This window comes from Heteronotia binoei, chromosome 13, assembly GCF_032191835.1.
Source record: "Heteronotia binoei isolate CCM8104 ecotype False Entrance Well chromosome 13, APGP_CSIRO_Hbin_v1, whole genome shotgun sequence".
NCBI lineage: Eukaryota > Metazoa > Chordata > Lepidosauria > Squamata > Gekkonidae > Heteronotia > Heteronotia binoei.
The window spans coordinates 15096799-15109828 of NC_083235.1; the positions used below are offsets into that span (position 1 = coordinate 15096799).

Here is a 13030-nt window from a genome sequence, read left to right on the forward strand (position 1 = left end):
TGCCCCAGAAGTCCCCGTAATGTCCCTGCTCCACCTAGTATCTCACTGGTTGCCTAGCAAATCTAGCTCTGGCTTCTCTGAGGCCAAGTTTCTAATTCAGAAAGTTAAAATGACAAAGCTCTTCCTGAAAGATACCATATCAGTCTGCCTGGGTGTTGGTGAAGAGGACTAAGGGTTACCATCTTCCAGATGGGGCCTGGAGTTCTCACATAATTGCCACTGATTTCAGACTATAGAGTTCAGTTCCTCCAGAAGAAATGGCAACTTTGGAGGGCAGACTCTACAGCATTACATCCACGCTGGGCTTCCTGTTCTCCCCCAACTCCATTGTCTCCAGGAACGGCCCTCAAATCCCCAGGAATTTCCCAAGCAAAAGTTGGCAGCCTTATGGGAACAATTCTGTGTCATGTCAGCTTTTCTCCTATATTTAGGCCCTAGGTTTATCATAGCTGAATGTGGCCTATTAGAGTGCTCCCCATATACAAAATTCCAGGGCTTTATTTTTCCCGGAAAAAGAAGTGCCTGAACTCTCAAGAGGGAAACCGGAGAAACACACAGGTGCCCCTCATGAACTTTTAAATATTTTTTTGAGAATTTTGTTTCTATGGAGAGGTTTCAGAACTCCATTCTGCTACGTTTCCCCCAGGGAAAAAAGCCCTGCAAAATTCCCTTTCACTTACAAAAATGAGCATGTCACGAAGAAATATTCCACCTAGCTTTCATCTTGTTTTTACATGCCAGGGACTACAAATATGCAATCCCCCTCCACCATGCCATGCCACCTGAAGTGGTATAGACCAGAAAATTCTTCACCACTGATGTGCAATTCTTAGGGTCGCCATCTTACCCTAGAGTTTGTGGAGATTCCTAGAGCTACCCTTGTCACTTCTGGGTAACTAAGAATTGCGAGGAACTCTATGGTCAGAACTTCCTATAAGCAGGCAAGGCCTAGAAGTGGTATAGACCAGAAAATTCTTCACCACTGATGTACGATGCTTAGGGCTACCATCTTACCATAGAGTTTGTGGAGATTCCTAGAGCTACCCTTGTCCCTTCTGGAGCAAGGAATTGTGAGGAACTCTGTGGTTAGAACTTCCTGTAAGTAGGCCAGGCCTTGTTTTTCTTTTTAATTTTTCTTCCCATGGAAGATTGCTCTCTCCCCGCCATTTGGCATCAGTTTCCCCCCACCAATTTTGTGAGCATCAGCGGGTAAATGCCGCAATTACCTGGAGGTCTCCTGCCATAAGCTGGCAAATGGAAACCCTAGTAACGTTGCATGCTGGTTGGCTTCACCCTTCATCCTTCTGTAAATTGCCCTTTGTGTCGGAGGGCAGGCTAACCATCCTAACTTGCCTCCCACCGCTAGCCTCACCGTTGAAGTTGACGGAAAGGATGTAGTGCAGCAGCGTGCGGCCGTGGATGGGGTCCATCTTTTCACACACCCCGATCTGGCCCGGGCAGAGGTCCCTGTGCATGTTGTGCAGGGCGTGGGCCATGGCGTAGACAGCGTCGATCACAAACTGCACCTTCCCCTCTTGCTCGTAGGATGAGTCTCGTCCAATCCGCTCTTCCCCTGGGAGGACAAAGGAAAGGGGTCAGACCCAGGGTTGCCAACCTCTAGGTGGGTCCTGAAGTATTACAGCTATTGTGTATTTGTGTGTGTATTTGGGCATTTAATTCATTTAAACCCTGCTTTCCCCCCAATGGGGACTCAAAGCAGCTAATATCATTTTCCTCTCCCCTGTTTCATTCTCCCAACAACCCTGTGAGGTAGGTTAGGTTGAGTGCGGGACTGGACCAAGGTCACCCAGCATGGCAGAGTGGGGATTTGAAACCGGGTCTTCCAAATACTCGTCCGGCACTCTTAGCCATTACACCACACTGTCTCTCTGATCTTCAGAATAGAGCTCAACTTCCCTGGAGAAAATGGCTGCTTTGGAGGGTGGCATTGTACTCTGCTGAGGCCCCTCCCCTCCCCAAACTCCACCCTTCCCAGGCTCCACCCCCCTCCAATGTCCAGCTATTTCCTAAGGGAGAGCTGGCAAACTTAGTTGGAGCCTTCCATAGAAGAGATACAGTTCTTTCTTCATAAACTTTCAAAACTTGGAATGTTGAAAGGATGCTTTGAATCCACCTCTAACAAAGCCTGCTACCCTTTAGTCCTGTTCCCAAAGTCTTCCGCAAAGAGGGGACAGAATGCTGTCCTAAACACCCAATCATTTCCAATCCGGCTACAAAACTGTCCACAAATGTCACAAGCACAATTTTCGGAGAAAATCTCTCCACATTTTCAACGGTTTGAAATCTTATGGACCGATAATTGCTCTCACAGCGCAAGTGCTTTAATTGAGATGGCTGAATCTAAGCTGGTCTTCGAGTTTCAATTGGATTGATCTTTATGTTCCCGCTAAGCTGGGTTCATGCGAGCTAGCTCACAGTATTTTAGCCTCTGGCTCACACATTTTTGTCTTAGCTCAGCCTGCTCAGGAAGGATGGCCCCCTGAGCACGTTGATTTATGTAGGAGCTCAAAACTTTAATGCCAGCGACTCACAAAGTAGAATTTTTGCTCACAAGACTCCACAGTTTAGAGCAGGGGTGGCCAAACTGTGGCTCGGAAGCCACATGTGACTCTTTCACACATATTGTGTGGCTCCCAAAGCCTCCATCGCCCTGCCAGTTGACTTGGAGAAGGCATTTCTCTCTTTAAATCATTTATCCAAGCTAAGTCAGCCGGTGGCTTGGAGAATGCATTTAAAGTTAAAGTTGCTTTCTTTTCACCTCTCCCTCTCCCCCATATATTTGCCTTCCTTCCTGTTCTCAAACATCTGATGTTCATGTCTTGTGGCTCTCAAACATCTGACTTTTATTCTATGTGGCTCTTACATTAAACAAGTTTGGCCACCCCGGCTTAGAGGGAACATTGAATTTGCAATGGATTTATATATTGAGTGAACTTCAGAGACTTGGTATTGGATATATATTGAATGAGTTTGGACTTCTTGTTTATGCCACCTGGAGGTGGGCAACTTTACTTTCGAGTAGTCAGCCTTGACAGCCACATAAACAGAGCCACGCTCAAGGATAACAGCCGCTTGTCGGATCTCCGGCAATACAAGAAGGCAGAGAAGTTCCAGAAAACATTTTCCTTTTAAGCCACAAATGATGAAACTGCATATTCAGCAGAAGGATTATTTTTAAAAGGAAGGTGACTGCGTTTTTCCTCTTTTTGAGCATTTCTTTACCAGCCTGCTTTAATTAACTCACCTCATGCATTTTAAGCGGACGATATTCGGGCCTAGAGTTCGGCGTGTTGATCTCCCCGCCTGCTGTCGGAAGGATGTGTGCGAATGGCAGGCGAGCACAATTAGCGGCTAGCTTGTCAGCCACCACAGCGGGAGAGTTGTGGGCAACCCGCAAGACAGGAAGGGAAAGAATGCCAAAAGGGGGGGGGGGGCTTCTGCAATGCTAATTAAAATCCAGTTGGGTTCTAATCTGGGATTTTCCCGGGCGATCGAATGCATTTGGATGGAACCAACAGCAGCAGGTAGGGGGAAATGTGGGGGGTTATCTGGGGGTGGAAAAAAGAGACGCAGACATCTCATCCCCCTCCGCCCTGCCAAAGGGAAGGATTGAGGTCTCTAATCCCTTCCGTTCCAGTAGAGCTGTGAAATGAACCCAACGGTTCTGCAGCCTCCTGATAACATCCCCATTGCCTCAGAGCCCCAGGGATTAGTGCATAGCAGGGTGGGAGGAAGTAGCGGGGGGGGGGGGGGAGAATGTGCAGGGCAAGGTTGCCAAGCTCCAGGCAGGGCCTGGAGTTTGCCTGGAATTCTCCTAGAGGAGACTGCTGAGTTCCTCTAAAGCCGGGATGGCCAAACTGCGGCTTGGGAGCCACATGTGGCTCTCGAAGCCCGCACTGCCCTGTCGGCCTGCTTGGAGAAGGCATTTAAAGTTGCTTTCTTTCCACCTCTTTCTCCACATCTATTTCCTTCCTTCCTTCCTTCCTTCCTTCCTTCCTTCCTTCCTTCCTTCCTTCCTTCCTTCCTTCCTTCCTTCCTTCCTTCCTTCCTTCCTTCCTTCCTTCCTTCCTTCCTCCCTCCCTCCCTCCCTCCCTCCCTCCCTTCCTTCAACATCTGACACTTATTTCTATGTGGCTTTTAGATTAATTACGTTTGACTACTCCTGCCCTAGAGGGAAGAAGAAGATATTGGATTTATACTGGATTTCAGAGACTCAGAGCAGCTCACAATCTCCTTTCCCTTCCTCCCCCACAATAGGCACCCAGTGAGGTGCGTGGGGCTGAGAGGGCTCTCACAGCAGCTGCCTTTTCAAGGACAACCTCTGCCAGAGCTATGGCTGACCCAAGGCCATTCCAGCAGCTGCAAGTGGAGAGTGGGGAATCAAACCCGGTTCTCCCAGATAAGAGTCCGCATACTTAACCACTACACCAAACTGGTGTAGGGATTCAGGGGGTAGACTTTTTTTTTTGTATTTTTTGTATTTTTATGTGCATGTGTGTGTGTGTGTGCATGCATGTGAGTTTGTGTGTGCACCTGGAAGTCATGGTGAGTTCTGATGACTGACCCCTACTGGGGGCCTGAAGGATATTCAGAGAGATGGCTGCATAAAGCCTGCCCCTGCCTCCCACCTCTGGTATTCCAAGGAGGCCTCCCTTCCAAGTACTTGCCAGAGTCAGCCCTCCTTCGTTTCTGAGGTCTGATGAAATCAGGCTTGCTTGGGCTATCCAGGGCAGGGCTCGGAGGGGAGACGTCTTGAGCTCCAGTAAAACAGCTAGAATTATCTAGTAGCAACTTTGAGTCCGACCAGATTTTTGGGAGGTAAGCTTTTGAGAGTCAACGCTCTATTCGTCAGATACAAGTAGGAGATGAGATCCCCCAGTACTTATATCCGATGAAGGGAGTTGAGACTCTCGAAAGCTCATTCCCTGAAGATCCAATTGGTCTCAAACAGGGGCGGCCAAACTTGCTTAACGTAAGAGCCGCATAGAAGAAACATCAGAAGTTTGAGAGCTGCAAGACATGAATGCCAGATGTTTGAGGGAAGGAAGGAAGGAAAATGGATGAGGAGAGGGAAGGAGAGGTGGAAAGAAAGCAACTTTAACTTTAAATGCATTCTCCAAGCTGCCAGCTGGCTTGGCTTGGCAAAGTGCTTTAAAGAGACAAATGCCTTCTCCAAGCCAGCTAAGAGGGCAGCGGGGAGAGCCACACAATATGTGTGAAAAAGCCACACGTGGCTCCCGAGCCGCAGTTTGGCCACCCCTGGTCTCAAAGGTGTTCCTGGACTTGAATCTTGTTCCTCTTGAGTAAACAGTAGCTTTTGAGGCTGGACTCTGTAGTATGAAAACTCCACATTGCTCCCTCCCAAATTGCACCCAAATTTCCAGGAAGTTATTAGCCAGAGTCAGCAACTCCAGGTATACAGTTAGCAAGCACTCCTCCGTATGTATCCTTCCTTGCTCTGAGCGTCCCCGCCATTCATACCCGTGCATTTCCGTGCCGCCTCTTCAGGCTGCATCCCCGGTCGAGTCAGTTTGCACCTGAAATCCTCCTCCCAGTATTCAGCAAACCAGATGTTGCGGCGGTTGTTCTCCAGAGAGCGCGTGGTGAAGTACTGGTCAAATCCTGGACAAGAAAGGAAGGAGAGCTAGTGAGCAAAGGGGGTGGGGGCCAGGGCCTTCGCGGCTCAGTCGCTGACTGTCCTCTGTAGCAGGATGTACAGGTCATGCTTATCTCCTTGGGAGAGAGCCAGTTTGGTGTAGTGATTAAGTGCCCTGACTCTTATCTGAGAGAACTGGGTGGCCAAACTGTGGCTCGGGAGCCACATGTGGCTCTTTGTGTGAAAGAGCTGGCAGTTTGGAGAATGCATCTAAAGTTAAAGTTTCTTTCCTTTCTCCTCTATCTCCCATCTATTTGTCTTCCTTCTTTCCTGCCTGCCTGCTCTCAAACACTTGATGTCCATGTTTTCCGGCTCTCTGAAATCCGATGTTTATACTTTGTGGCTCTTATGTTAAGCAAGTCTGGCCACTCCTGCCCTATGGAGTGTGTGTCCTGCTGAGTATAATAGAGTATAATGGAGAATTGATTCATGGGTCTCGGGGGGGGGGGGCGTTTTTTGAGATAGAGGCACTAAATTTTCAGCATAGTATCTGGTGCCTCTCCTCAAAACACGCCCCCCCCCCCCGTTTCAAAAATATTGAGCCAGGGGGTCCAATTCTATGAGCCCCCGAAGAAGGTGCCCCTATCCTTCATTATTTCCAAATGGAGGGAAGGCATTTAAAAGGAGCGCGGTCCCTTTCAATGTGATGGCCAGAACTCCCTTTGGAGTTCAGTCCTGCTTGCCACACCTTTGCTCCTGGCTCCACCCCCAAAGTCTCCTCGCTCCACCCCCAAAGTCCTCAGATATTTCTTGAATCGGACTTGGCCACCCTAGCTGGAGATTTGACCTTCTGCCTTTAGAAACCGTTTTTTTTTTTGCCCGAGCTAATATGACTCCTTGCAAAGGACAGGTGTCCTTTAACTTTGAAAACCACAGAGAAGATTGAAAAGTGGTCGGTGCAGCTGTTCTCTTTCGGTTTACCTCACCCTCAGCAGGGCACAAACACCTGAGAGAACGGCAAGGCCTGAAGCCCTTTCCTCCTGTGCTTCTAATTGCAAACCAGCTGCCGTTCTTCAATAATATTCTAACTCCAGCTCTGAAAATAGATGGAGAGGCTAAAAGCCGTCATACACGTTACATTAGACACTTTGAGGGGCGGGCGGGGTTCAGGCTTCTCTTCCATGTTTTTTTTCTCTGGCAGAAGAAGAAGAAGAAGAAGAAGAAGAAGAAGAAGAAGAAGAAGAAGAAGAAGAAGAAGAAGAAGAAGAAGAAGAAGAAGAAGAAGAAGAAGAAGAAGAAGAAGAAGAAGAAGAAGAAGAAGAAGAAGAAGAAGAAGAAGAAAATATTGGGTTTATATCCCGCCCTCCACTCTGAAGAGTCTCAGAGCAGCTCACAATCTCCTTTCCCTTCCTCCCCAACAACAGACACCCTGTGAGGTGGGTGGGGCTGGGAGGGCTCTCACAGCAGCTGCCCTTTCAAGGACAACCTCTGCCAGAGCTATGGCTGACCCAAGGCCATTCCAGCAGGTGCAAGTGGAGGAGTGAGGAATCAAACCTGGTTCTCCCAGATAAGAGTCCGCACACTTAACCACTACACCAAACTGGCTCAGAATGAGGACGAGTTAGGTTTATACCCCCATCCAGGGCTTTTTTTGAGTAGGAACACACAGGAACGCAGTTCTGGCTGGCTTGGTGCCAGGGGTTTGTGGCCTAATATGCAAATGAGTTCCTGCTGGGCCTTTTCTACCCCAAAAGCTCTGTTTGGAACAATGGTGATGTCAGGTAGTGTAGCTTAATATGCAAATAAGTTCCTCCTGGGCTTTTTCTACAAAAAAAGCCCTGCCCCTGTTTTTCACTACCCGAAGGAGTCTCAGAGCAGCTTAAGAAGAAGATGAAGAAGATGATATTAGATTTATATCCCACCCTTCACTCTGAATCTCAGAGTCTCAGAGCTGTCACAATCTCCTTGACATTCCTCCCCCACAACAGTCACCCTATGAGGGAGGTGGGGCTGAGAGACCTCTACCAGAAGCTGCCCTTTCAAGGACAGCTCTGCCAGAGCTATGGCTGACCCAAGGCCATTCCAGCAGCTGCAAGTGGAGGAGTGGAGAATCAAACCCAGCTCCCAGATAAGAGTCCACACACTTAACCACTATACCAAACTACAATCACCTTCCCTTCCTCTCCCAAGAACAAACACCCTGTGAGGTAGGTGGGGCTGAGAGAGCTCTGAGAGAACTGTGACTGACCCAAGGTCACCCAGCCGGCTTCATGTGGAGGAGGAGTGGAGAATCAAACCTGGTTCTCCAGATTAGAGTATGCTGCTCTTAATCACTACACCAAACTGGCCATGGGGGTCTGCTCTTTGCCCCCTTCCTCTGCCTCCATGGGTCCAATCTCAGGGGAATTAGCCAGAGGTTAGTCCTTGCTCTAACATATGACGATGGGCTGGGTCAGGCACTCATATCCCAACACGTGTCAAACGTAATGTCTGTTTTGGCCCTAAGTCTTGCAGAATCCAAAGCCAAGTACACGAGCCATGTAAAACCTCTTATTAGCACCAACCAAAGGACACATAATTGATATGTGAACTTTTGAGGTCTCCAGGACTTTTCTTCAGTCTGAATGTTACAAGAATTTTTTTAAAGGTAAAAAGGGGGTTGAGAGGGGGGGCAAAATAATGCATTAGGACAGGGGTGTCAAATGTTGCAGTCCAAGGGTCGGATCAGGCCCCCGGAGGGCTCCTATAAGGCCCATGAGCATCTGTCATCTGTTTCCTTCTCCTTCTCTTGTTTCCTTCTGCGTCACAGCTTGCTTTGCCAGGCTTGCTCATGAGTTACAGAGCCAAGCCTCTATTTTCTCCATTGGCTGACCAGCAAATAAAGCAACTTATGTACAAAAGCTCACAATGCCCAGCCATTTCATGTTTTCCCCTGAGACTTAGGCTCAAAGCATCGACCATGAGATTTCTGTAATGAATCTCAATAAATCAAAACTCACAGACTTTGCAACTTACAGACACACACCTGAACTTACAGACTTTGCAACTCACACACACCTGAACAACACCTGAACGGCATGCTCAAGATTGCTACAGCACAGACATTGTCTCCAGATTTTGATGCAAGAAGTGTCAGTTATCAGAAACTGTTAAATAAACTATTGCGAGAGTACTAATCTTTTAAGCATATTTTACATTTTAAAAAAATCTTTAATTGTGTTTTTCTGCATCCTTTATCATTTCTATCTCTGTTACCTGGCAGGATCTCATTTATGTCGGATCCTGCCCCCAGAACAAATGAGTGCGACACCCCTGCTTTACGTGGATGAATGATTACCTTTTCTAGTTGTCCTTCAAGGGCAGTTCAATGTATTTTCTCACCCCAAAGCGAGACTGGTCCATCACTTCCTGGGCTCATGCTGCTACCAGATGGATCCAAGCCGGTGGGTACGCAGGCCCGGGAGGGAACACGTATCACCTCCCATGCTGCTGATTTAAGCAAGCCGTGACTTGGCTTGCCTGGAGGATTGTCCCTGATGCCCTCCAACATCCTCTCATGCTTGCAAACTGAACAATTACAGAGTGATTAGAGCATCACTGGTTCATCTCATTACAAAGGATGCTTTCAGCAGGTGTGCTTTGTTGAAAATACAGGAGGAGGCATAGTGGTTGTTCTGTTGTGGCCCCATTTCCCAAACCATCCTAGGAGAACAGAAGATGCTGCTTCTGTCTTCCTGTCTGTCACTCTCCCTTTCCCCCTCTCCCTCCTTTCTCCCTTTCCCTTTTCCCTCTCCCCATCTCCTTCTCCTGCTTATTCCCTATCCTCTCTCTCTGTCTTACCCTCTCCCTTTCTCCAGGCAGATCCTGACAGGGAGGGCGGAAAGGGCTGCATCAGCGCTTAGTTCTCACGGCCCTTTCTTACACGCCCAGGGGAATGCTGATCACCGCTTTGGGGTCAGGCAGCAATTTCTCTCCAGGCCACTTTGGCCAGGCATCCTGGAGGGGTTGTTGTTGTCTTCTGGGTGTGGAGCAGGGGGTCACAGGGTGTGTGTGTGTATGGAGGGGGGAGGTATTTGTGAATTTCCTGCATTGTGCAGGGGGTTGGACTAGATGACCCTGGAGCTCCCTTCCAACTCTCCCCTTCATGATTCCACTCTCCCCTTCACCCCCTCTCTATCTCCTCTCTCCCTCTTATTCCATCTCCTTCTCTCCCCCTCCCTCCCTCCCTCTTATTCCCTCTCCTGTCTCCCTCCCTCCCTCTGCCTCTCCCTCCTCTCTCTCCCTCTTCCTCCCTCCCTCTGCCTCTACCTCCCTCTCCTTCTTTCCCCCTCCCTCTCCCCTTCTTTTCCCCTCCCTCTTATTCCCTCTCCTGCCTCCCTCCCCTCTCTCCCTCCCTCTGCCTCTCCCTCCTCTCTCTTCTTCCCTTCCTCTGCCTCTCCCTCCCTCTTCTTCTTTCCCCCTCCCTCCCCTCTCCTTCTTTTCCCCTCCCTCTTAAGATGATGAAGAAGAAGATATTGGATTTATATCCCGCCCTCCACTCCGAAGAGTCTCAGAGCGGCTCATAATCTCCTTTACCTTCCTCCCACACAACAAACACCCTGTGAGGTGGGTGGGGCTGGAGAGGGCTCTCACAGCAGCTGCCCTTTCAAGGACAACTTCTGCCAGAGCTATGGCTGACCCAAGGCCATTCCAGCAGGTGCAAGTGGAGGAGTGGGGAATCAAACCCGGTTCTCCCAGATAAGAGTCCGCACACTTAACCACTACACCAAACTGGCTCTCCTTATTCCCTCTCCTGTATCCCTCCCTCTGCCTCTCCCTCCCTCCCTCTCTTTCTTTCCCCCTCCCTCCCTCCTATTCCCTTTCCTGTCTCCCTCCCCTCTCTCCCTCTTCCTCCCTCCCTCCCTCTGCCTCCCTCCCTCTGCCTCTCCCTCTTCCTCCCTCCCTCTGCCTCTCCCTCCCTCTCTTTCTTTCCCCCTCCCTCCCTCTTATTTCCTCTCCCATCTCCCAGACGTTTACACCCCACCTTTCGTTATGGTTCAAGGTGGTTTACAATAAAACTAAAAACAAATAGCCGACCCTCAATCTCTTCCCTCGCCCTCCAAAAATGCTTGCTGTTCAGGCCCCCTCAAAAAGCCCAGGTAAAGAAGCCTGGCTTGGGCCAGTCTCAGAGCTGCACTGGAAGGCTAGAGGTTGCCAGCCGCTCTCTTTGATTACCTTCAATCGAGGCTCGTTTCGGTAAGATGGTCACAGCTCCCTCGGCTACGTCCTCCAGCTTCAGAATGGGGGAGAGCTTGGAGCCCCAGCTATCCGAGCCCACCCACAGGAACTGCCCAGTCAAGTTGGCACGGCGCGCAGCTTCCAACACTCGCCTGTGGCACAAGAGGGGGGAAATGAGAATGAACGTCTTATCCAATCTTCCCACCCTCCACCCACCCCCTGGGTGCTTTGTGGACACTCACTTGATGTCGTCTTCATTGGCAAAGATGATGATGCCGCGGGCGTTGGGGGTCTCCATCAAGCGCTTGATGAGTTTGTCAAACTCACCCGGTCTGGGTTCTCGAGGGATTTTGATGGACTGGGCGATGCAGACTCCACCTGTAGAAGAAGATATTGGATTTATATCCCGCCCTATACTCAGAGTCTCAGAGTGGTCACAATCTCCTTTACCTCCTCCCCCACACACAACAGACACCCTGTGAGGTAGGTGGGGCTGAGAGAGCTCTTACAGCAGCTGCCTTTCAAGGACAACTCTGTGAGAGCTATTGCTGACTCAAAGCCACTCCATCAGCTGCAAGTGGAGGAGTGGGGAATCAAACCCGATTCTCCCAGATAAGAGTCTGTGCACTTAACAACCACACCAAACTGGCTCTCTTCCAGGGGGCAAGAGAGCTTCAGGAAGTGATGTCCTTCCTGGTCTTGTCCCCTGCCCAAGGTCTTGTCCCCGCCCTGGCTCCTCCCTCACAGCTCAGCTCTGTTTCTCAAACTGTGCCCCATGGAACCCTGAGGGAGTCTTTGGTTATCCCAACTGTGTCATATCTGTTTTCCTCCATGTTTGTAGGCTGTCCAAAAAGACACAGCTTCTGACCAATGCTACCTCTAAGCCAAGGGTGTCAAACATGCGGCCTGGGGGCCGAATCAGGCCCCTGTAGGGCTTCTATCAGGCTCCTGAGCAACTGGCTGTCATCTGCTTCCTTCACCCTCTCTCTTGCTTCCTTCTGCATCACAGCTTGCTTTGCAAGGCTTGCTCAATGGCACAGGAGCTACAGTGCAAAACTTCTGTTTTCTCCTTTGGCTGAGGCTCCTCCTTTGTGGCGGAAGGGGGAAAGGCAGAGAAGGTAGAGCTACTGAGCCAAGTCCCTCTTCTATTGGCTGAGGCTCCTCCCCAGCTTTTGGGAAAGGAAGGAAAGAGCCACAGCTTCCTTTGCTCCCTTCCTTGGATCCCATGGGAGAAATACAAAGAAAGCACCTTTAAGACCAATGAATGCTAAGCGTGTTTTAAATCTTTTTTTTAAAATATTTAATTGTGTTTGTCTGTGTCCTTTATAAAGTTTATATCTCTGCTACCTAATGGCCTGGCTGACATGGCCCAGCCCAACCTGACATGGCCCAGCCCAATAAGATCACATTTATGTCAGATCCGGTCCTCATAACAAATTAGTTCGACACCCCTGCTCTAAACTGTGGAGTCTTGTGAGCAAAAAATATACTTCAAGAGTTAATGGCATTAAAGTTGTGAGCTCCTGCATCAATTAGTTTGCTCTGGGGCCATTTTTCCTGAGGTAAGACAAAAATGTGTGAGCTGGAAGCTAAAAAACTGTGAGCTACCTCACACCAACTCAGCTTAGAGGGAACACTGCTTCTGACCATGTGCCAAATGCATTTTCCGGACCATGAGGTGATCACCACCAGTCTCCCTACATGAGATCATTTGGCTGGATTTCGAGGTAGGACCAGTCTCCTCCCTGTCTAGCTCCAACGTAATTTTGAGTCACACTTCTGGTTCCACTCAGTCACACTCACCGGCCTCACGAGAGATCTGCACGAAGGCATCGACACCACTCTCACCGTAGTTTCCCTCAGATGCCAGCGTAGAGACATAATTCCAGCCCAAGGCCTTCACTATGTCCACCATAGCTTGAGCCTGATAGGAGTCGGGAGGTACCACGCGGGAGAAGTAGTCGTAGCGGTTGCTGTCACTGAGTTCGGGTGCTGTGGAGGCATAGCTGATCTGAGGGATCTAGGGGTGGGGAGAAAATAAAATCAGCTGCATATCTACGGGACTGCTTCTCCCCATATGAGCCCCATCCCCACCGGGTTCTGAGGTCTGCTTCGCAAAATCTTCTTGTGGTCTCTGGGCCTAAGGATGCCCTACTGGCTTCAACAAGGGCCAGGGCCTTTTTGGTGCAGGCCCCC

At 49.6% G+C, this 13030-nt stretch overlaps 1 protein-coding gene across 2 annotated transcripts in view; it reads right to left on the reverse strand.

The window, feature by feature from the left end:
• The window catches only part of LOC132581202 (metabotropic glutamate receptor 6-like), a 42698-nt gene that overhangs the window by 13954 nt on the left and 15714 nt on the right, over positions 1-13030 (reverse strand). For both annotated transcript variants that reach the window (XM_060252346.1, XM_060252347.1), the window contains exons 2-6: positions 12638-12854; positions 11077-11212; positions 10832-10986; positions 5503-5643; positions 1373-1573 (exon numbers count right to left, since the gene is read on the reverse strand). In XM_060252346.1, the coding sequence (XP_060108329.1) occupies positions 1373-1573; positions 5503-5643; positions 10832-10986; positions 11077-11212; positions 12638-12854 (850 nt within the window). The remainder of the gene's footprint in view (positions 1-1372; positions 1574-5502; positions 5644-10831; positions 10987-11076; positions 11213-12637; positions 12855-13030) is intronic.